Below are 23,113 nucleotides of genomic sequence, written 5' to 3' on the forward strand. Positions count from 1 at the left end.
CTTCAATGTAATATTTTTCTTTTATGTCAGCGTACTTCACTTTTACATTATTTATCTTTACAACATTCTCTTGTATATCTTACCTTACCCTCTTCTACGATTGTCTCCTTATTGAATTTCAATCTTGAATTTTCAAATCTGAACTGTTAAAAACTTACAAAATCATCTGCCAAACAATGCACTACACAGAAAATAATAATAACAATTGAATAGGTGTCTTCACCTTTGAGTTTGTGAATGACAATGCCACAACCCAAAGTTAACTATTAATTATAGGGGTTCTCTAACTACCTAATAGGTATAGATCTCGTTTTGACTTCTCACACTCTTAGGTTTGGTCTATATGGTGAGCATAGCATTAATGTTTTCTGGCATCTTCATCTACTTTTAAGCAAGTTAATGTACTTTTCATAGGAAAAAGAGACTTTCAATACAGCAGCCATTTTCTCAACTTGCTCACAAATTGCATGTGCCTACTTCTTAAAAGACGATCATTTATATCTAAGGTAAGGGTGGCATGTATGCACTAATATTACACTAGCTGTAAAGTAACTGCTAGTTGAAATCATAGTCACGGTCAAGACAATGGATTTGCATTAACAAAAATAATAAGATTATCTAATCTTAATAGAATCAGTCAGGTTAAGTGGAAAGAAATCGCAGAAGGCAATACCTGTTAGAAACTGCTACGCACTCACTTTTCAAACTGCAATGGATCTACATCACATAAACTACCACAGTTCATCTAGATCACATAACTAACAGATGGGAACTAGTGAGAGCGGAACAAAAGTTTAAACTTACTAACTACGTTTCAAACAGTCTATCTATAAGCTTCCAGTTTAATTTCTGCTGGTCAAGATATAGGTAATGTTACATGCCATCAACTGGAAAATTGAGTAGATACTCAAGCTGTGGTTTAATGGTTGGGATGGAGCATCACCATGCAAAGGGTTGAACACTGTTAGGTGTAAACCTCTTGTGTGCGTGAGGGAAGGCATTTGACCTCCTAGGATTGATCTCCCTCAATCATCAAAGAGGCACAACAAATGTCTGATAAATTGGTCTTGGTAAGACATTAATGGGGCCTTTTATGCTTTATGAAATTTAGCTGCCAAATTCCTCCATCAAAGGGAATTAACAGACATCCAGAGAGTTGGTATAGGTAAGAGATTAATCGGGTCTTTATCCTTTATGAAATTCACCTGCCAAAGATTCTGATGTGTTTATACAATAGGTGTGAAGCAAGTGCAATTGACATGGGTGACAGCAGACAGCATATCTGGGATGTGTGCTAATGTCTTCTTTCTTCCTGCCCGCAACCAAAATATGCACTAATCATTATATCAGCAGTGCTACAAAACTAGAGACCATGACAACCACTAGTAGTTATGATTTTTCAGGTAAATATTAATTTGTTTGAATGTAACAGCCATGGTGCAAGCATTAAGGTGACTGGCAACCAGCAACATATTTGCCCTGCAATGTCTCCATGGGAGTATTGTCGGTAATTATATGACTCTACCCTGCTTCATGAAGGTCAGAGTCACCACACATCAGAGATATATTTGCTTTCACAAATGCAGAATATGTAAAGCTTCATTTTTCTCTTCCCAGTTAACAAGAAGGATCAACTATTGTGCCAATATTCTATGGTCAACGTATGATGGACTGTTAGCTGCATTGATAAATTGGATCTCAAAATTTTCTTTAATGCAAACACAAATATCACATGGTATATTCAGAAAACAAGAAACATTGTTCAAGTTTATAGTCCATATAACCCCGAGCTTTAAGAAATAGATTATTCAGCTAAGCTTGACAACAAATGTTTCAAGAAGAAAATTAATCAATTTTAACCAAGCCATTATATAGAACCCAAGATATTAGGAAGTGTTAACATACAAGCAATGTTGATTTCTGTATGCAATTTTCTCGGAGCAAAATCTGCTAACTTGTAGGTCAAGATGGCAGATCTACAACTACCACAATATCACTTTACCATCACATCCTAGGATGAGAATGATAGCAGCGGAAGAATAAAAGAAGACCTGAAAAGCAGATTATGAAGTTTCTATTATAAAATGAACTCACATACAGAGTTAGGAGTAGCTTTTCCCATGCTCAGGTCTGTGACTATATTCATAATCTAAATGCACAAAAGCCCGTTCTATGTCAGGAAGAGATTCCAGTTTTTCCTGAAGTGCTTCACCAATGTCATGAGCCTTGTGTAAAGGCATATCCCTGGGTAGCACAATGTCTACCTCAACAAAATAATGAGAACCAAATGTGTAAGCTCTCACTGTATCAATATGCAGAATTGCTTTGTGATGATTCCAACAGAGGTATGTCAACTTCTGCAAATAATCAGGTGAAGCTGTTTTCCCAACCAACGAATTCACATTTTCCAAAACCGTGCTTGACCATGTTCTGATTGTGTAGAGAGCCAGCTGCAGAGAGAGTCCACTATCAGCTTTATGATGTCAAATACAAAAAGTGTATAAATTCCATAACCCATTGAGGACTCTCAGTTGCATTGCATACAAGAACTACAGATAGCAGGATAATTCTTGCAATGAAAAGTAGGTTTCATTCATACATTCATAGTTCGGTATTAATGGAACCAATACAAAAACCATTTTTTTCCAACTGCTTCATTCTAACTTTATATGACCATTACCAAACAAGCCAGGTCCTGTGAAAAATACGATATCTAGCCAGATAGAAGACTAAGAGGGGAAGGGAGACCAAAGCAGCCATTGGCAGAATTAACACTGGGTCATGGATAAAATCATCCAAAAGATTTTGGAGACCAATGAGAAAACATATGAATGTACAACCGCCTTAATACATATTTAAAGTGCAGACATTAATAACTTAACAGTGAAATTTATATATCTTTGGATGTTGGATATGGCAACCTTGTCATGTGGCAGATCAAGTTAATAATATTCCAAATACCCCTTATACAGAAGGTCATGATATGGACATCATCATTGCTATTGCAAACTGCATAACAAAGAAGAACAATGTTTAAACAAGTGCAGCAAGGGAGGTTTATAAATGTGTGTAGCATACTTGTGGGTTCGGTTGAATAATTTGGTCAGCTTTGAAACAATGTCAAATGTAGGGTTACCAGTTGTGTGTTCTCAATACACCTGCATAGTGGTACCATATGACGGTTACCCCTATCATATCTGAGAAAAGAAAGCCAAGCCATAGAATTTCGAGTTGAATGAAACCAAGCACTCAAGCATCTAAATCAAATAATACAGTATGGTGGCAAATGTATTCAAATGCATGCTTGCACCTGCACCTCCACTAGTCACTTGTGCACCTGCATTTGAAGACCCTTTTAACTCTCTGAACCATATAGACTGGAATCGTGCTATCCTACAATGGACATATGCCTTGAACCTATTACCCTATATTCTGCGCAATCCTTGGAAACCAAAAAATTTAAATAACGTTCAATAACAAGTATCGGAGGAGCAAACAGCAAGATTCAATTAAATATTAAATAAAGTGTTGTATTATGACTTTAAATTAACGTTAGTTGACATGTGACCAAATAAGATACTAATTATAACACATGTTAACGTAAGGGTTATGTAGTTAAACTACTAGAATCCTCTTCGGGTGGTATAATGTTGTTATGAATATGGATATAGATGGGAGTGGTATACGTATTGTGAATGTATCCTATACCAGGCTCTAGATCGTGCACTTGCTGAAGTTAATATATCTGACATTGTATTTTGGGTAGACTACCTTCTGGGCCATTGTTTATTTGTGGTTGTCATCTATGTGATGTTACAGGCCATCTTGTTATAGTGGCACATCCCTGTGTTGGAGAAGAAAACAGCAAGCTCCAACTTAATATTAAATGCAATTTTGTATTGTCAATTTTTTATTAATGTTAGTTGACATGTGACCAAATTATATAATAATCGTACCATAACATGAGGGTTATGTTGTTAAACTACTATAACCCTATTTGGGTGCTATAAATGTTGTAATGTAAGAGGATATTAGATAAGAATGGTATATGTATTGTCGGTACAGCCTACCTCGGGCTCCGAATCATGTACTTGCTACCGAATTGATATATCTTGCATTGTATTGTGGGTAGCCTATCTTATGGGTTGTCTTTTTCTTGTGGTTGTTATCTATGTAATGTTACAGGCTATCTTACTACAGTGGCATATCCCTGGGTTGGGATTTCATTCCATGTTAAGACTTCTTTTTCTTCCTCTTCTTCTCCACACATGTATGTGTCTATTATTGTGTATATGCACCCATATAAAATTCTACAACAAAATGTCTTGATTTCCCAAGGTAAAACAAACAGAATTATGATTTGTGAATCCACAAACTGTGATTCAGTCAAAAATGCAAAAGAAATCAAATGGAGTGGATATATTCTCTTGCACCTTTGCAATCAGTTCTCCCTACTTAAAATTTAATAGACCTGGAATATGTTTTTCCTTTGAATCTTAAGCTGGATAGATTCATGGCTCCATCCTAGCTCCACAATTATTTGGGGCCCTCTATGGCTTGGGAGTTCCACACCAGCCATTGTTTATGACAGTGAAGAGTACTGATGACCAAGAACATGTGCTAAAAAGGTCATCTATGTTGCTACTAAATGCAAAGATATATCATGATAATGAAAAAAACAACAGCAAGTTTCTTATTAAACAAGTAGACGCTGATTATAAAAAGGAGAGGATGACATAACAGAAGACAAACTACTCTTCAGTAGCCAGTGCCAAGAAACCATGGTGCACACTCAACAAAATAGATAAGCATAACAAGTGAAAAATTGCAAACTATGAACTGTAAAGCAAAGGTCAAAGAACTGCTTACCACAATTGCTCCAGCAGGATCTATCCACCAGTACAGAGTACTTGCAAGAATAGCAGCAATTAGACCAATTGTGTTGGTGATCACATCAAAGAAATGATCTTGAGCATATGCCTTCACAATCTCATTAGTAAAACTTCGACAATACATTACGAGGAACAACTTCACAAAAGTAACTGAAACCATAATTCCAACCACCCAATGCCATTTGTCACCATCTAAAGATAAACCATCCTCCTGTGGAAATTTGGAAATAGATTTGACAAAAGTTAATTCCTTGTATGCAAATTGGCAAAATAGTCTCTCTCAAAATACAGTACACAAAATTCTGACCATAAGGTACATGATAGAGCAACCAACAGTATGATATGAACTTGAAGCATGGAGAAGCAAATCCATGGCTAATATGAGCTCAATATCAAGGTCGCTTTTAAGACAGTGAGTAGGATTATAACTGCGCAAAAAAACAAGAGTATGTAAAATGATTTATTAAAAACAAAACTGTAAGACTTAGCATACAAGTAGGCCCTGAGAAAGGTGCATGGGGTTGTCGCAAGCCCATGCTTCCTTTTAATCTATATTCATAAGACTAGCATTTGTAAATAAAGGAGTACTTGCAAGAGTTAATGTCAAGATAGGAGGGTTTCTACTAATGGCCATACAAGAAAACAAATCAGAAAGATTTTAATCTTTATTTGAAAAATAGAAAGCAATTCTGCCAGATATCAGAGAATATATAAAACCATAAATGCAGGCTTTGCAAACTTAGTTTTCCCGTGAGAGATTATAGAAACTTCAAATGTAAAAAGAAAATGTCCAAACAACTATTCTAATTTGACATTCATGATGCAAAATTCAGATCAACAATTCAAATTTTAACGTTGTGATAAAATGTGATTAAATCCTTCTATTTGCAAAACATATTCATATTTTGCTGCTGTTGAAATATCGGCTTTAAAAACAATGCCCTTTGTTGCTGTTAAAACTACCTATTAAGGGTGAAATTCAAACTGTTTTTAAAGGATTTTATTTTTGAAGATGTCACTTTACAGGGGGGATTTTACATCATTTATAGTCTTTGTACTTGCAGTCATTCTTAGGCAATTTTTCTGCCCATGTGATCGTTTAAACATTGTCGAAGTGATATATAAGCACTAAAGGTTAAACTTTATAACTGTTTTTAGCCTTAGAGAAAGGTCTATGTCTATCTCGTCAAATCTTACTGATCATAGCCCATGGAATACAAGTGTAAGATGACACACAAACCCCAACAATGTTAAAAATCTGAAAGTTCTATGCAGAAACTTAAAAATTCTTTGTAGAAACTTGAAAGATCTATGCAGAAAATTGAATATACTTTGCAGAATGTTGAATGTACTCGCAGAAAACTGAATGTTCTATGTTGGGACTTGAAAGTTGAAAGTATTTTGCAGAAAATTAAATGTTTTATGGTGTTACAATTAGTTTGAACACAAATTTCTTCTTCAAAACTTTTCAAATCAGCGATTGTAGATAGAACATAAACATAAGGATCATATGAAAACAGCCAAGCACAAATATGAGACACTGAGATTTAGGTCCAATGACCAGGGAAAAACCTCTCAAGGGAAACACCCAAATGATTCTTCTTTTATTAAATCTCTTCAATTGTTCAACATAGTATAAAGAGAGAGAGAGAGAATGAAAATGAATAAAATCACAAATGTCTGATCAACTTGCAGCTAAAGTGCTCTTGCTCTTTGCTAGAAAATATCCTCCTTCTCTTGATCAGATCTTGTCCTTCACACATGTTCCAGCTCTTCACTTGTTCTCACATTTCTCTTGCACACACTCAACACATGCTCTCCCTCTTCACAATGAACATACTCCTCTCAACTCTCATTTGTTCTTGCTTAACTAGATGAGGAAGGAGAGGAGTTACAAATTAATTCATGCCTTGAGCCAACAATAGGAGAATCAAAATCCATGAGGGAGGAGTCACTTGAGGAGAAGTGTAACTCATCCCAAGAATAGAGAGAGAGGTACACTTGTTATGAGGAGTTACAATTCGAATTTGAGAGAGAGAGAGAGTTACACTTAAACACGAGAGAATACTTCGTGAGAGTTACAAATCGAATTGAGTGGGGGAGTTACAAGTGCATTTAATGAGGAGTTACACTTTTGTCATACATCGAATTAGTGAGGGAGAGTTATATTCTCTTAAGTGCGGAGTTATTATTTTATTCCAAGAGAGAGGTTTGATTTGCCAAGTAAGAGATTCTCAATTTAATTGCCTTATTACATTAAAATATTGAGGATTTGTTTTTTATTAATCCATTAAAGGTGAATGACTTTAGACTATTTTATAAATAATAATATCATAATAATAATAATAATACTAGTAAGGATAAAATATTAATTCTTGACTTGTATAATCATGATTGATTTGATTTTAAAGTGGATTTCATATGTCGAGACCATCCTTGATCATTTAAATGACTTTCTATTTTTGGAAAATCACTTCCAAATTGAGATGTGACTTTTTATTTTTGGAAAGTCATATTAAAATTGTTAGAAATGAAATTTTATTATAGGTGGTTCAAACAGAACTGAAAGATATGATTTCTTCTAGGAGAAATTTATCCTTGAGTTGCCAAATTTTAATACTCCCTCTCAGTTAGGGAGAAATTTCTTTATGCATCAAAGATCTTCGCTTCCTCTGATCTCTTTCATTCATCTCAGTTCAACTCTGCTCAGTAACATCTGTAATAATGAAGTTGCAATCTAAAGAAGAATCATCCACTTAGCACAAATTTGGAAAGGAAAGAATCATCACATGTCACATAGACAAGGATTACACTCAACCAATTTTCATCTCAAAAATTAAGTGATAGAACACAGAGATCAAATAGACAAAACTCAAACAAGTCTCACAGACAAGAATCAAACACAACCAAGTTTCTTTAAACGTCAAAGTGGTGGAACACCTGCATCCCAGACAAGTCACACAAACAAATCTCACTACACCTATTGGCCAAATAGGTTGCACATCCCATGTCTAGACTGTGGGTCAGATGCATACTGAGGCCTACTCTTGTGGCACACACTACACAAGAGGTACCTCATCCTCAGAAGCTTTATGGCATCATTCCCTATTCTTGTGAGCTCTGACAGGGGGGAAAGGCAGCTCAGTGTTCTCGACTAGTTGTGACTGCTTCCCAGAAGGGTCACATCCATAAGTCCAATTTGCTCTCTAAAAACCAAGAACTTTCCTTTCGGTAAAGGCTTGGTAAGAATGTCAGCTATCTAATCATCAATGGAGATGTGATGGAGCCTCACTGCTCCTCTCTACACCATATCCCAGATATAGTGATACTTGATCTCAATATGCTTAGACTTGTCATAAAACACACGATTTTCTACAAGACAAATCCCACTCTTATTGTCACAATATATAACCGTTGTGTCTGGAACTTGCTCAAATAGTTCCCCAAAAAGATTTCTTAGCCAAACTGCCTCACAGCTAGCCATGCTAGCAGCAATGTACTCAGCTTCAGTTGTACTCAGTGCAACAAACTTCTGCTTTCTGCTCATCCAAGAGATCATGGCAAATCCCAAGCTAAAGCAACTCCCAGAAGTGTTCTTTTTATCAACAGAGTTACTAGCCCAATCAGCATCAATATATCCATGAAGTCTTACATTTTTAGTAGTGTATTTCAATCCTAAATTGATAGTTCCATGCAAAGATCTGAGTACATGTTTTGCAGCAATCCAGTGGGCATGAAAGGGATCAATCATATGTTGACTTAAAGTGTTTACAACAAAGCATATGTCAGGCGTAACGTTTACCAAAAACATCAAATCACCAATGAGTTGTCTATACTCCGAGGCATTTGCCAAATTCAGTATTGTAGCTTTGCTACATAATTTCTTAAAGTTCATTTCCATAGGAGTATGTATGGACTTACATTCTACCATAGCAAATCTTTCAAGAAGCTTAACAACATATTTTCCTCGAGAAAGATAAATTTCATCACATCTTTGCCAGACCTCTAAACCCATAAAATAATGCATCAAACCAACGTCTTTCATTTCAAATTCAGAAGATACCTCCCTCTTACACTGGAGTATAAGAAATTATCCTCCTGTCAAGAATAAATCATCAACATACAATACCAAATCAAAGGTATACCTTGGACAGTGTTGAAGTACAGGTTTGGGTTTGCACTGCTTTTGGTGAAACCAGGCTTCATCAATTAGCTATTAATGTGAGCATACCAAGCTCTTAGAGCTTGCTTCAGCCCATATAAGGATTTCTTTAGTCTGCATACATGAGTTTCCCTGTCATACTCTTCAAATCCTTATGGTTGTTCTACAAATACCTCTTCCTTGAGGAAGCCATGCAAGAAAGCAGTTTTCATGTCCATTTGGTGAAGAGTCCATCTTTGGCTAGCATTTAAGGCAACAACAGATTGAATAATAGTATATCGAGCTATACGTGCAAAAATCTCATCATAATTTATTCCCTCTTTCTGAGAGAAACCTCTAGCTACAAATCTAGCCTTATCTTTTTCAATGCTACCATTTGCATTATGTTTAATCTTAAACAACCATTTGGAAGTGACAACAGACTTACCTTGAGGTCTAGGAACCACTTCCTAAACATCATTTTGGATGATGGACTTGTATTCTTCAATCATGGCATCTTTCCAAACTTATTCTTTTGCAGCTTCTTCAAAGTTGCAAGTTTCTACATGAATTATGTTGCTCATGGGAGCAACATACCCTTGAAGTTGACTTGGCTTCTTACTTCCTTTGAACATTCCTTTTGAGGCAGCATGTTGTTCAGCATCTTGCAAGGTATCTTGCAACCATAGTGGTCTCTTTCTGGTAGGAGGATCATGTAGTGGAGGATCTAGAGAATCCATAGAACCCATGGGTGTTTATTTTGGGTAGCATCGGATGTGCTTTAGCCATGAAATTTGGTGGAGAGGCTAAGGCACATGAGATCTCCAAGACCCAGAAATCGTTTGGAGAAATTCCACCCGGATTAGGAGTTATTAAAATAATTAGTGGGTTCCTAATTCTAAACATAGGAAAATAAAAATATTAATGTGTATTAATAAAATATGGGTGAGAAAGTTCTAAGTGACGAGGATCAAGCTAGTTCTAATCTTAGCCGTTTATTAGGGACTTAATCTCGGTCGTTGATTCGTCAACAGGAAAAGTATAAGAGGAGGCTTGAGGGTCAGTAGGAGACACACCAAGTAATCAAAGAATTCGATTTTTTGGGGCGAGGTTTGCTGAGAAAATCGAGTTAGCGATCAGAGTTGCAGCGAGGGGTAGTTCAGCAAGGAATTTTCATCCAAGGCTGAAGAATACATAGCAGAGAGGCATCACAGTGCCGGGAGAGACAACGCATGCCCTAGAAAGGCTGACACAAAGGCCATAAAGTTGATGCAGAGGACACAGAGGGCTGACGCAGTCAGAAGCAGAAGCAGCAGAGGCTGACGCTGGACCTCAGAGGCAGCGCTGGGGAGATTCTGTGGGGCAGATTGGGAGCAGATCAGGAGGTTCCAAGCAAAGAGAGGGTGACGCAACTCTTGGAGGAGTGACACAATTCCCTAGCAGTGCTTGGTACAGCTTTCGTTGTCCAGCATAGGGAATAGTCAGAGTCGCTGTGGGTTTGATCATCCATTTGTTGATTTGCCGGAATATCTGTCTCTGGATAGAGGTACTACTGCCAAGGATATCCTCTGTTGGGTGAGCCATTTCTGGCACCCTAGTTGTATTCACAAAATCTTCTTAATAATACAAACCCTCTATATGTTGCACCGGTTTTTCCGAATTTCCGGGGACGATTGTCCAAACATAACGGTGTCCGTTGTGTTATTGTCTCAATTTATTTCAGTGCATGATCTGTATATTTGTGAAGGCCGCGATAGTGTTTACTTCAATGTTTATGCAATTAAACAACTTGTTAATGTAAAGAACGAGTAGGAGATTGTAAACTAGTAATTGTAGTAGGAGTTTTTGATGTGTTAGATTCAGGAATTTTCATATGGTACCAGAGGGATTGCAGACCATAGATGACTGAAAACACCAGCCAAGAAATCTGAGAATTTGCAGCAGAAAAGCAGTTGTCTCGAGAGACAGCGTTGTTCTAGAGCCGAAAGGTAGGAGTGACGCAGTGCAGAAGAGGTGACGCAGAGGCTCACACAGTGCCTGCATCAGCGTTCTGAGCCGGGAGAGGAAGACGCAGTAGCCGAGAGGAGCCCACGCAGAGATTGCGCAGAGCCTGAGGGGCTCAAATTCTTCAAGTTGTCAGGGTTAAGGGAGTTGTTGTTGGCATTATGTTATCTGGTATGACTGTATGTTATAGATGTTGTACTTGATGGCAACTCCAGTGATAAGGCTCTCAGTTTGTTGAAAAATTAAGAAGGACGCAGGCAATCGGTTCCGAAAGTGCGTCCCCGCAGGTATACCATGCAGAACCCGCGTCCAGGGACGCCGGCCAGCCGTTCAGGGGGTGCGTCTACCCAGTGCACACATTTCAAGGCAGAGAAAAGCACGTGGGGGTTTCTTGTGTGGTATCTAGCCGACGGTTTTATGTTTCTATGGTGTCGGCTCGTGGTATTGTTCCATGTTTTGGGGAGGAGCTTGCCTATATAAAGCAAAGGAGTTCATTTGGATTGTGCAATTGTCTTGGGTTGAATATCTTATTTGGTGAGATCTAGTCCAGATCTAAGAGGGCGAATCTTCTAATGGACTGTGATCTCTATGGCGCATGATCAGATCTGTAGATCTGACTGTTTGGGTTTGTCCTGAAGCCTTCATATCATTTATATCTAAAGGGTCGCAGGTTCAGTGAAGGGAAAGTGCGCCGGGACGCAGGTACTGTAAAGGGCAAGTGCGCCGAGACGCAGCATAGTAGAGAGAGACCTGCGTGGGGACGCAGGGCGATCAAGGTTCAGGTGCGTCTCTGAAGCAGAAGGACGCGGCGCGATAGTGTTTTCAGGTGCGTCTCTGTAGCGAAAGACGCGGCGCGATAGTATCTTTGGGTGCGTCCCTGAAGCAACAGAACGCATAGCAGTCAAAGGAACAGTGCGTGGGCACGCAGCGGAGCAGAAGGATATCTGCGTGTGGACGCAGAGTAGCAGAAGGTTAACGGCGTCTGGTCGCAGGCCACAGAAAGAAAAACTGCGTCTCTGTTTTAAGATGTTCTGTTGATTGAATTTCTCTATTGATAAGGTGTTCTGCGTTAGTTCTGTTGTTGCTGATCTGATATCTGTAGTGATCTATATATGTTATGTACTTGTTGATCATCTGATGCTTTATGAAAAGAAGTAGGGGGTTGTAGCTCCCTTCCAGGAGTAGACTGGAAAACGAGAGAGAGAGAGAGTTGTAGCTCTCTGCAGGTTGCAGCCTGCGTACTGGTAAAGGACTGCACCAGTACAAAATCATTGTAAAAGAAGTTTCTAAATTGAAAGAAGATAGAGACATATTGCAGCAGGTGGTTTTCACCCACATTGGGTTTCCACCTTACATCTTGTGTTCTTTGGTGTGACTATCTGTTTTTCATGCTCATTATTTTATGGTACTGACATGCTAAAATAATTCAAAGATCAAATAAGGAAGATTTATTAAATTGCTAGATAATACTGATTCACCCCCCCTCTCAGTATTATTTCCAACAATTGGTATCAGAGCAGGTCCTTCAGAGAAGCTTGATCGCTTGAAGGTAGATCGTTCATCATGAGCAACTACGAGAGAGAAGCATCAATCAGGCCACCGATTTTTGATGGGACAAACTTCAATTATTGGAAGGTAAGAGTTACTGCATATCTTCAATCTCTTGGTACAGAAGTTTGGGACATTGTAGAAACAGGCTATGCTTTTCCTTCAGCTACTCCTACAGATCCAGCTGAGAAAAAGAAGTATGAAACAAATGCAAAAGCAGTCAGTACTCTATTAGGAAGTATATCCCAAACAGAATTCATGAAGGTAATGCACTTCAAATCAGCAAAAGAGATATGGGACAAAATGGTCACGAGCTATGAAGGAGATGAACAGGTAAAACAAGCTAAACTTCAAACTCTCAGGATTCAATATGAGACTCTCAAGATGTATAATGATGAAAGTGTGGCTAATTATTTTCTTCGGGTAGATGAGATTGTTAATTGTATGAAAAATTTGGGTGAAGAAATAAAAGAGGCTATAGTAGTTCAAAAGATTCTAAGATCATTATCCCCCAAGTTTGAATCTAAAGTATCTGCAATAGAAGAAAAGGAAAATCTCCGTGTTCTCACTATGTCTCAGCTACATGGAATTCTAACTGCTTATGAAATGAGAAAGGGAGGTCCATCAGACAGAAGGGAAGCTGCTTTTAAGGCATCAGGCAAAGAAGATTACTATGAAGCAAGCCATGTTCCAGAAGAAGAGGAAGAAGAATCAAATTTTGTCAGAAATCTTCAAAGGGGTTCTGGAAGGTTCAGAGGTAAGCTACCTTTCAAATGCTTTGCTTGTGGAAGAGTAGGTCATTATGCTGCAAAATGTCCTTATAAGGATAAAGGAAAGGAACCTGCTAGATGGAACAAGAAACAAAGTGCAAATAAGAAAAGCTCCTACACCCATGAAGATAGTGATGGTTTATCAAACAGTGATGAAGATGAACAAGGTAATAAATATAAGTTGTTAATGGCATTTGAAGATGATGATTATGAGGATGCTGTAGATGTGAATAACCTCTATGATGAAATTACTAGACTCAAGAGATGTATAGAAGAAAAGAATGTGATCATTGATACTCTACAATTTCAAATTGATGAAAAAGAAAAACATCTTGAAAAACTAGAAGGTGAAATTGTTGGTCTCAGAAAAGAAATTGAGAAAGCAAAAGCTATTAATCTTAAGTTTGTCAAAGGATCTGAAACTTTGGATGAGATTATCAATGTGCAGCGGTCTCCTCTAAACAAGACAGGTTTGGGTTACAATGGAGAAACCTCTCAAGCATCCACCTCAAAAAGTTATCTTGATGCGGCAAGAAGAAATGAGCAGAAGAACAATGAAGATAATCAGGTAAAGCAGGGACAAAATACAAACAGAAACTATCAGGGGCAATCCATCTTAAGGATGAACAAAAGCTACAACCAGCCACAGGTAAAATCTTCTCAGTTTGGTTCAAGAATAGATGAAAATAGAAATTACAATCAGTTGGCAGGTAGATTCAATAACCACAGAAGCTTCTTCAATGGACAATGCTTTTCTTGCCATAATTTTGGTCACAAAGCAGCTCAATGTGTTGCATATAAAACAATCATGACTAGGGAAGCTCAAAAACAAAGAAGTATGACAGGGATGACAAAAAGGACCTATAACAACTTTTCGGTTCTTGAAAATGAAGTCGAATGTTCTATTTGCAATAACTTTGGTCATGAAGAATCTGAATGCAGGAGCAGGTTTCAGCAGAAAAAGGAGCAAGCCTCAAGCACCAAAACATGGAGAATAAAGGAACCTCAAACAGAAAGATGTGGAATAGCATTTTATGCAGAGGGACAGGAAAATCTATGGTACATTGACAGTGGATGTTCGAAGCATATGACAGGTGATAAAGAAAAACTTGAATCTTATTCTGTTCTAGAAAAAGGAAAGAAAGTCTCTTTTGGAAACGATACTCCTGCAACTATAAAAGGAAAAGGCATTGCTCAGTTAAAAGGAAAGGTCAAAGCTGGAAATGTTTTGTATGTTGATGGATTGAAGCATAATCTTCTAAGTGTCAGCCAGATGTGTGATCAAAGAACCGAGGTTATTTTCAGATCGAATGGATGTCTTGTTCGTGATCTTGATACAGGTAAAACAGTACTCAAAGGCAAAAGAACTCCAAATAATCTGTACATATTTGAAGAAGGACAACAACAATGCTATCTAAGCAAGGATGAAGAGCACTGGTTATGGCATCGAAGGTTGGGACATCTAAGCTTCTCACAAATAAGGAAAGCATGCAAATATCAGGCAGTTCGCGATCTTCCAGATATCAAAATTCCTGACAACACCATATGCAGATCATGTCAGTTTGGAAAACAAACCAGGACTAACTTTCCAGAGAAAGAAGGATCAGCTAGCATGCCTCTTGAGCTAGTACATACAGATACATGTGGTCCATTCAGGAAAAGAACACCTAGAGGAGAGGAATACTTGATATTATTTATTGACGATTTCTCCAGGTTTGTCTGGTTAGGACTTATGAAGCACAAAGATGAAGCATTCGAAAAATTCAAATCCTTCAAAGCCTTGGTTGAAAATGAATCAGGTCACAAAATTAAGTGCCTCAGATCCGACAGAGGTGGGGAATTTACTTCAAATGAATTTTTCGATTTCTGTGATGAACATGGGATAAGGAGAGAATTCTCTACAGCTAGAACTCCTCAGCAAAATGGAGTTGTTGAAAGAATGAACAGAACAATCCAACAAATGGCTCGTGCTATGCTTGATGAATCAGGAACTCCCGCAACTTTCTGGGGTGAAGCTGCACATGCTGCGGTTGTTATTCTCAACAAAACAAATGTCCGGGTGAACAGCACTCAAACTCCTCATGAGCTTTGGAGTGGCAGGACTCCTTCGGTAAAGCACTTCAAAATCTTTGGGAGCAAATGCTATATCAAGAATACTGATGAGCAGCTTGGCAAACTTGAACCTAGAACAGATGAAGGCATTCTTCTTGGCTATTCTCCACATAGCAAAGCATACAAATGCTACAATAAAAGACTTGGCAGAATTGTTGACAGCATTGATGTAGTGGTTGATGAGAAGGGATATATTCCTAGGCAAGTACATCATGAAGATATAGAAGAAGATGAAGGCTACCCTCAAAGACAGAATAATGAAGAAGAAGAACCCCAAGGAGAACCTCAAGAAGAACCAGAGGAGCAGACAAGAATAGAAGAGAAAACTCCATCCAGATATGTTCAGAAGAATCATCCAGAATCTCAGATTGTGGGGCAGAAAGAAGCAGGTGTACAAACAAGAAGAACAGTTGCAGAAGCCTCAAGCTATTTGGCATTACTCTCCTCTACTGAACCACAAAATGTGAAAGAAGCATGCAAAGATGAATGTTGGGTGAAAGCAATGGATGAAGAACTTGAGCAAATCGAAAAGAACAACACTTGGGAGCTAGTTCCTAGACCAAAGGATAAGAATGTTATCGGAACAAAATGGGTCTTCAAAAATAAATTGAATGAAAATGGAGAAGTAATTAGAAACAAAGCCAGACTTGTTTGTAAAGGGTATGCGCAGCAAGAAGGAATAGACTTTGAAGAAACTTTTGCTCCTGTTGCAAGACTTGAGGCCATCCGAATGTTCCTTGCTCTCTCAAGTTTTCAAAACTTCAAAGTATTTCAAATGGACGTGAAATCAGCCTTTCTGAATGGAGACTTGGAAGAAGAAGTGTACATTGAACAGCCAGATGGGTTCATTCTTGGAAATGATCCAAAACTTGTATGCCGATTGAAAAAGGCTCTCTATGGTCTCAAACAAGCTCCAAGGGCTTGGTACTACCGGTTGGACAAATATCTTCATCAACAAGGTTTCTCAAAAGGTTCAGCAGATAGCAATCTGTATATAAAAGTTGAAAATGACAAATTGCTAATACTTGTTGTGTATGTAGATGACATTATTTTTGGCAGCAATGAAGAAGCTATGAGTCAAAGCTTTGCCTCGGTCATGCAGAAAGAATTTGAAATGTCCTTGCTAGGAGAACTGACATATTTCCTTGGTTTGCAAATCCAACAAAAGGAAGGAGGAATCTTTTTATCTCAAACCAAGTATCTCAAGCAGATTTTGAAGAAATATGGCATGGAAGATGCAAAACCAGTATGTACACCCATGGTCACAGGATGTAGTCTCAGTGCAAATGATGAATCTGCAGCAGTACATCAACCAACCTACAGATCTATGATTGGAAGTTTACTATATTTGACAGGTACCCGACCGGACATCATGCATGCAGTTGGAATAGTTGGAAGATTTCAGGCAAATCCGAAGGAGACTCATCTTCAGGCAGTAAAGAGAATTTTCAAATATCTTCAAGGGACTCAAAATTATGGCTTATGGTATCCTAGAGATACAGATCTTACTCTTCATGCTTATACAGATGCAGATTGGGCCGGAAGCGTGGATGACAGGAAAAGCACAAGTGGTGGTGCGTTCTTTATGGGTTCCAGACTGGTATCTTGGTTCAGCAAGAAACAGAGTTCCATTGCCTTATCTACAGCTGAAGCAGAATATGTTGCTGCTGCATCTTGTTGCACCCAACTCCTTTGGATGATGCAGACTTTGCAGGATTTTCAAATCACTTGTACTCCACCAATCCCCATCTTATGTGATAATACAAGTGCAATCAGCATCTCAAAGAACCCTGTTATGCATTCAAAAACCAAGCACATACCAATCAAGTACCATTTTCTCCGGGAACAAGTGCTTGAACAGAAAGTCAAGTTGGAGTATGTTCCTTCCAAGGAACAAGTTGCTGATATTCTCACCAAACCATTGCCCAGGGACACATTTGAATACCTCAGGCAAAAGCTGGGGGTTGTTGATGCATCATCTTATTGTTGAACATCTTCTTATTGGTAGTACAAGGCTCAGGGGGAGCACATAATGCATTGTTGGCATTATGGAGAAGGAGATCTTGGAAATAGCTGCAATATGTCTCTATCTCTTTCATGGTGGATTTCTGGTTATTTGTTGCAGATCTGGAGGAGCATGAGCTAAGGGGGAGCATACCCTTTGCCCTTGATGTCAAAGGGGGAGAATGAAGCTGAAGCTTGTAAGGTTGAGGTTGCCAGGTTGAGGTTGCCATCAAGTCCAAAGGGGGAGATTGTTGGCATTATGTTATCTGGTATGACTGTATGTTACAGATGTTGTACTTGATGGCAACTCCAGTGGTAAGGCTCTCAGTTTGTTGAAAAATTAAGAAGGACGCAGGCAATCGGTTCAGAAAGTGCGTCCCCGCAGGTATACCATGCAGAACCCGCGTCCAGGGACGCCGGCCAGCCGTTCAGGGGGTGCGTCTACCCAGTGCACACATTTCAAGGCAGAGAAAAGCACGTGGGGGTTTCTTGTGTGGTATCTAGCCGACGGTTTTATGTTTCTATGGTGTCGGCTCGTGGTATTGTTCCATGTTTTGGGGAGGAGCTTGCCTATATAAAGCAAAGGAGTTCATTTGGATTGTGCAATTGTCTTGGGTTGAATATCTTATTTGGTGAGATCTAGTCCAGATCTAAGAGGGCGAATCTTCTAATGGACTGTGATCTCTATGGCGCATGATCAGATCTGTAGATCTGACTGTTTGGGTTTGTCCTGAAGCCTTCATATCATTTATATCTAAAGGGTCGCAGGTTCAGTGAAGGGAAAGTGCGCCGGGACGCAGGTACTGTAAAGGGCAAGTGCGCCGAGACGCAGCACAGTAGAGAGAGACCTGCGTGGGGACGCAGGGCGATCAAGGTTCAGGTGCGTCTCTGAAGCAGAAGGACGCGGCGCGATAGTGTTTTCAGGTGCGTCTCTGTAGCGAAAGACGCGGCGCGATAGTATCTTTGGGTGCGTCCCTGAAGCAACAGAACGCAGAGCAGTCAAAGGAACAGTGCGTGGGCACGCAGCGGAGCAGAAGGATATCTGCGTGTGGACGCAGAGTAGCAGAAGGTTAACGGCGTCTGGTCGCAGGCCACAGAAAGAAAAACTGCGTCTCTGTTTTAAGATGTTCTGTTGATTGAATTTCTCTATTGATAAGGTGTTCTGGGTTAGTTCTGTTGTTGCTGATCTGATATCTGTAGTGATCTATATCTGTTATGTACTTGTTGATCATCTGATGCTTTATGAAAAGAAGTAGGGGGTTGTAGCTCCCTTCCAGGAGTAGACTGGAAAACGAGAGAGAGAGAGAGTTGTAGCTCTCTGCAGGTTGCAGCCTGCGTACTGGTAAAGGACTGCACCAGTACAAAATCATTGTAAAAGAAGTTTCTAAATTGAAAGAAGATAGAGACATATTGCAGCAGGTGGTTTTCACCCACATTGGGTTTCCACCTTACATCTTGTGTTCTTTGGTGTGACTATCTGTTTTTCATGCTCATTATTTTATGGTACTGACATGCTAAAATAATTCAAAGATCAAATAAGGAAGATTTATTAAATTGCTAGATAATATTGATTCACCCCCCCTCTCAGTATTATTTCCAACAGTTGTGCAGACTTTGATCTGAGGAGCTGGTGGGATGTTGTTTCTGTCGATGTAGAACAATGTCTAAGGAGACTGAACCAAGGTGGAGGGAAGTACTACCTCGACAGATTTCTAGCCAAGAAATCTAGATTCAGGTTGCAACGGCAAATGAAGATTGGAGAGGAGTGATTCGAAAGTTGGCCGAAGGATTTCCAAGAGGGAAATCAAGACTCAAAGGGAGTCTAGAGAAGAGGAGCAGAAATGGCAATGAATGGGTTGAGAGATCAGGACAGATTGGATGAAGCATCCAACTTTGTCATGTGTAAGGCCAAAATCTTAGCAATCCTAGACAAACATCGCATCAAAGACTATGCCTTGAAGGTTGTTGTTGAACCAGTCGACGCTGATCCATTGAAGAAATACGAGGAGGCCCAGGCTAAGGCCAAGTGCATGATCCTAGATGGGGTGAAAGATCATGTAGTACCACACATTGCTGAGAAGAACACAACGAGGGAGATGTGGGAGACCCTGACCACCTTGTATCAGGGTTGTCTTGTGCAACGGAAGATGCCATTAGAAAATGAGCTAAGACAGTATCACATGCAGAAAGGAGAGGAGATAGATCCCTTCCTTCTCAGGTTGCAAGGGATTTGTGACGAGCTTACATTCGTGGGGTCTACACAGGATCCAGAGTTCATGGTCAAGATTGCGCTGAATGCATTCTCCAAGGAGTGGGGAACGTTTGTCCAAAACATTTTGGGCAGAGAACCTCTCCCCAGTTGGGAGGAGATGTGAGCATCTCTTCTATAGGAAGAGCTCAGGAGATTGACCAAGGCAAGGAGTAGTGGTAAGGGAGTTCGAATCAAGGAGGAGGAGGAGGAGGATGCAGCTCTCGCATCGGCGGGACAGCAGGGGCTACAGAAGAGGAAGAAGAAAGACATCTCCAAGGCCAAGTGCTTCAATTGTGGGGAGTTGGGACATTATGCCTCTCAGTTCCCCAGGAAGAAAGGCAAGTGAGAAGCTTCCGAATCAAAGGCTGCTCCAGCAAAGGCGGAGAAAGATGTCCAAGATGATGACGATTGTGCCATGAGTGCTCATGCGCCTCTAGAAAAGAGGTGGGGGGACTTCGTGCTGTAGTCGAGAGGACTACAAAAGGGGGGCAGGATCCTTGAGGTGCCCAAACTCTTGGATCACATCCGGCTACAGGAGCTCTTAAAGACAATAGCATGATGACAGGTATCGGGTGGAGCAAGGTGTGATGAAGCGACAAAGCAGTGCTAGAGTGCAGAAGTCTGTAGCAGCGCAGTGGAGGTTACAACAGTGCGAGAGGCACATAAGAGGTTGCAACAGCGCAGTGGCAACAGACGAAGCAAAGGATAGCAGCAGAGGTGGCTTCAGCATCACGAGGCTTCCAGACTGACTAGGATCTCAGTGTTTGGGTGAGGTCAGTGACTTACTTCTCGGTAACTGAGTTGCAGTGCAGCAGTTAGCAATGGCAGTGCTATGGGCAACATGAGGCAGCATTTTGAGAGGGTGTTGCAATACAGATGTAGCAGTGGCAGTGGCAGAGTCATAGGCAGTAGTACAAGAAGCAGCAGTGCAGTGGATGTGGGGCAGTAGGCCAAGCATCAGCACAGAGGACCGATGCGGAGGATCAGTATGATGCCTCTATGGTGAAGCATTGTTAGAGCACATTCCTCGCTAAGAGGGAGTGTTGATTTTGGGTAGCATCGGATGTGCTCTAGCCATGAAATTTGTTGGAGAGGCTAAGGCACATGAGATCTCCAAGACCCAGAAATGGTTTGGAGAAATTCCACCCAGATTAGGAGTTATTAAAATAATTAATGGGTTCCTAAGTCTAAACTTAGGAAAATAAAAATACTAATGTGTACTAATAAAATATGGGTGAGAAAATTCTAAGTGACGAGGATCAAGCCAGTTCTAATCTTAGCCGTTGATTAGGGACTTAATCTTGGTCGTTGATTCGTCAACATGAAAAGTATAAGAGGATTGAGGGTCAGTTGGAGACACACCAAGTAATCAAAGAATTCGATTTTCTAGGGCCAGGTTTGCTAAGGAAATCGAGTTAGTGATCAGAGTTGCAGCAAGGGGCAGTTCAGCAAGGGATTTTCATCCTAGACTGAAGAATACATAGTAGAGAGCCAACGCAGTGTCCGGAGAGGCAGAGCAGTGCCGGGAGAGACAGCGCAGGCCCTAGAAGGGTTGACGCAAAGGCCATAAAGTTGACGCAGAGGACACAGAGGGCTGACCCAGTCAGACGTAGAAGCCGTAGAGGCTGAAGCAAGACCTCAGAGGCAGCGCTGGGGAGATTCTGTGGGGCATACTGGGAGCAGATCAGGAGATTCCAAGCAGAGAGAGGGCGACGCAGCTCCTGGAGGAGTGACGCAATTCCATAGCAATGCTTGGTGTAGCTTTCATTGTCCAGCATAGGGAACAGCCAAAGTCGTTGTGGGGTTTGATCATCCATTTGTTGATTTGCCAGAATATCTGTCTCCGGATAGAGGTACTACTGCCGAGGATATTCTCTGTTGGGTGAGCTATTTCTGGCACCCTAGTTGTATTCACGAAATCTGCTTAATAATACATACCCTCTATATGTTTCACCGGTTTTCCTAAATTGGGTTTTTCCGAGGATGATTGTCCAAAAATAACAGTGTCCCTTGTGTTATTGTCTCAGTTTATTTCAGTGCATGATTTGTATATTTGTGAAGGCTGCAATAGTGTTTACTTCGATGTTTATGCAATTAAATAACTTGTTAATGTAAAGAACAAGTAGGAGGTTGTAAACCAGTAATTGCAGTAGGGGTTTCTGATGTGTTAGATTCAGGAATTTTCAAAATGGGATTATCAAGAAGCTCATTCTCAAGCTTCAGTTCAGCCTCATATGCAAACTCTTTTTCATTAACAGCTTGTCTTTCAGCGATGGCAAGAAGAGGAGTGTCTCTTTCTTTTCCAAGAGCTGCATCTTCATCAAATGTTACATCTCTGCTAAACTCTATAGTTATTTGACCAGGTACATAAATTCTATTAGCTTTTGAATTATCACAATAACCAACAAATGTACCTTTCTTACCTGAAGCTTCTAGTTGTTCCTTTTCTTTTTCCGCACATGGAAGTACACAGGGTAGCCAAATATTCTCAAATGACTCACATTAGGCCTTTCACCAATGAAGACTTCTTCACAAGTCTTATTGTCTAAGGCCCAATGAGGAGTTCTGTTTTGCACATAAATAACAGTGTTTACAGCTTCTCCCCACAGAAACTTTGGTAGCTTTTGATCATGCAACATGGCTCTGACCGCTTCCATAATGGTTATGTTCTTCCTCTCAGCCACACCATTTTGTTGTGGATTGTATGACAGTGGTTTCTTTCTTATTCTGGCATCTTTGCAAAGGTCATTAAAATCATTGGTGGTCAACTTTCCCCCATTATCAAATCAGAAAGCTTTGATCAACTTTCCAATTTAATTTTCAATCAGAGCCTCTGAACATGTCAAATGCGTCCCCTTTCTTTTTCAAAAAGAATATCCATGTCTTGCAAGAAAAATCATTAACAAAAATTATGAAATACAAGTAGCCCAAATTGTACAGGTGAATGCAACAACGACTCAGAGCAGGGGTTGTCACTCTGATCCCCGCCCTCTCTGTTCTAGCTATCTCCCTACAAGAGGCTATGGGGGGTAGTCCCTATGAAATGTGAGGATGAAAGACATGTCAGGAACCAAGAAGTTCGAGAGACACAACTGAATGGCCTAGCAACTTGGTTTAGCAAGTTAATTATTAGCATTATTTGATTAGATTATCGAAAAACCAGTGCCTTATGGAGTCGAATCACTTGCATGATATAAATTAATCACCAAGTTACCAGATGAATAGTTGTTGCTTACCATGCACACTATCCTATATTAAATGAAACACCTAAAACTAAGTGGAAGCAAACACTTGGTTGATTTTAAATTTGATGCCTACCTAAATGAGTCATTCCTCTCACCTGTTTTGGAGTTAGTCTCAATTGTAGGTTGTGGAGAGAAACCCATGGGAA

At 39.9% G+C, this 23,113-nt stretch overlaps 1 protein-coding gene across 1 annotated transcript in view; it reads right to left on the reverse strand.

Moving 5' to 3' along the window:
* Nucleotides 1-1,831: 1,831 nt before the first annotated feature.
* Nucleotides 1,832-23,113, reverse strand: part of MTP11 (Cation efflux family protein) — a 102,633-nt gene continuing 81,351 nt past the window's right edge. The window contains exons 5-6 of the mRNA XM_089424424.1: nucleotides 4,870-5,103; nucleotides 1,832-2,450 (exon numbers count right to left, since the gene is read on the reverse strand). Coding sequence (XP_089280550.1) covers nucleotides 2,103-2,450; nucleotides 4,870-5,103 — 582 coding nt within the window. The 3' untranslated portion in view covers nucleotides 1,832-2,102. The remainder of the gene's footprint in view (nucleotides 2,451-4,869; nucleotides 5,104-23,113) is intronic.

Source organism: Pinus tabuliformis, chromosome 4_2 (genome assembly GCF_031772625.1).
Source record: "Pinus tabuliformis cultivar Carrire ecotype Pingquan chromosome 4_2, CPIR1, whole genome shotgun sequence".
NCBI classification, from domain to species: Eukaryota; Viridiplantae; Streptophyta; class Pinopsida; order Pinales; family Pinaceae; genus Pinus; species Pinus tabuliformis.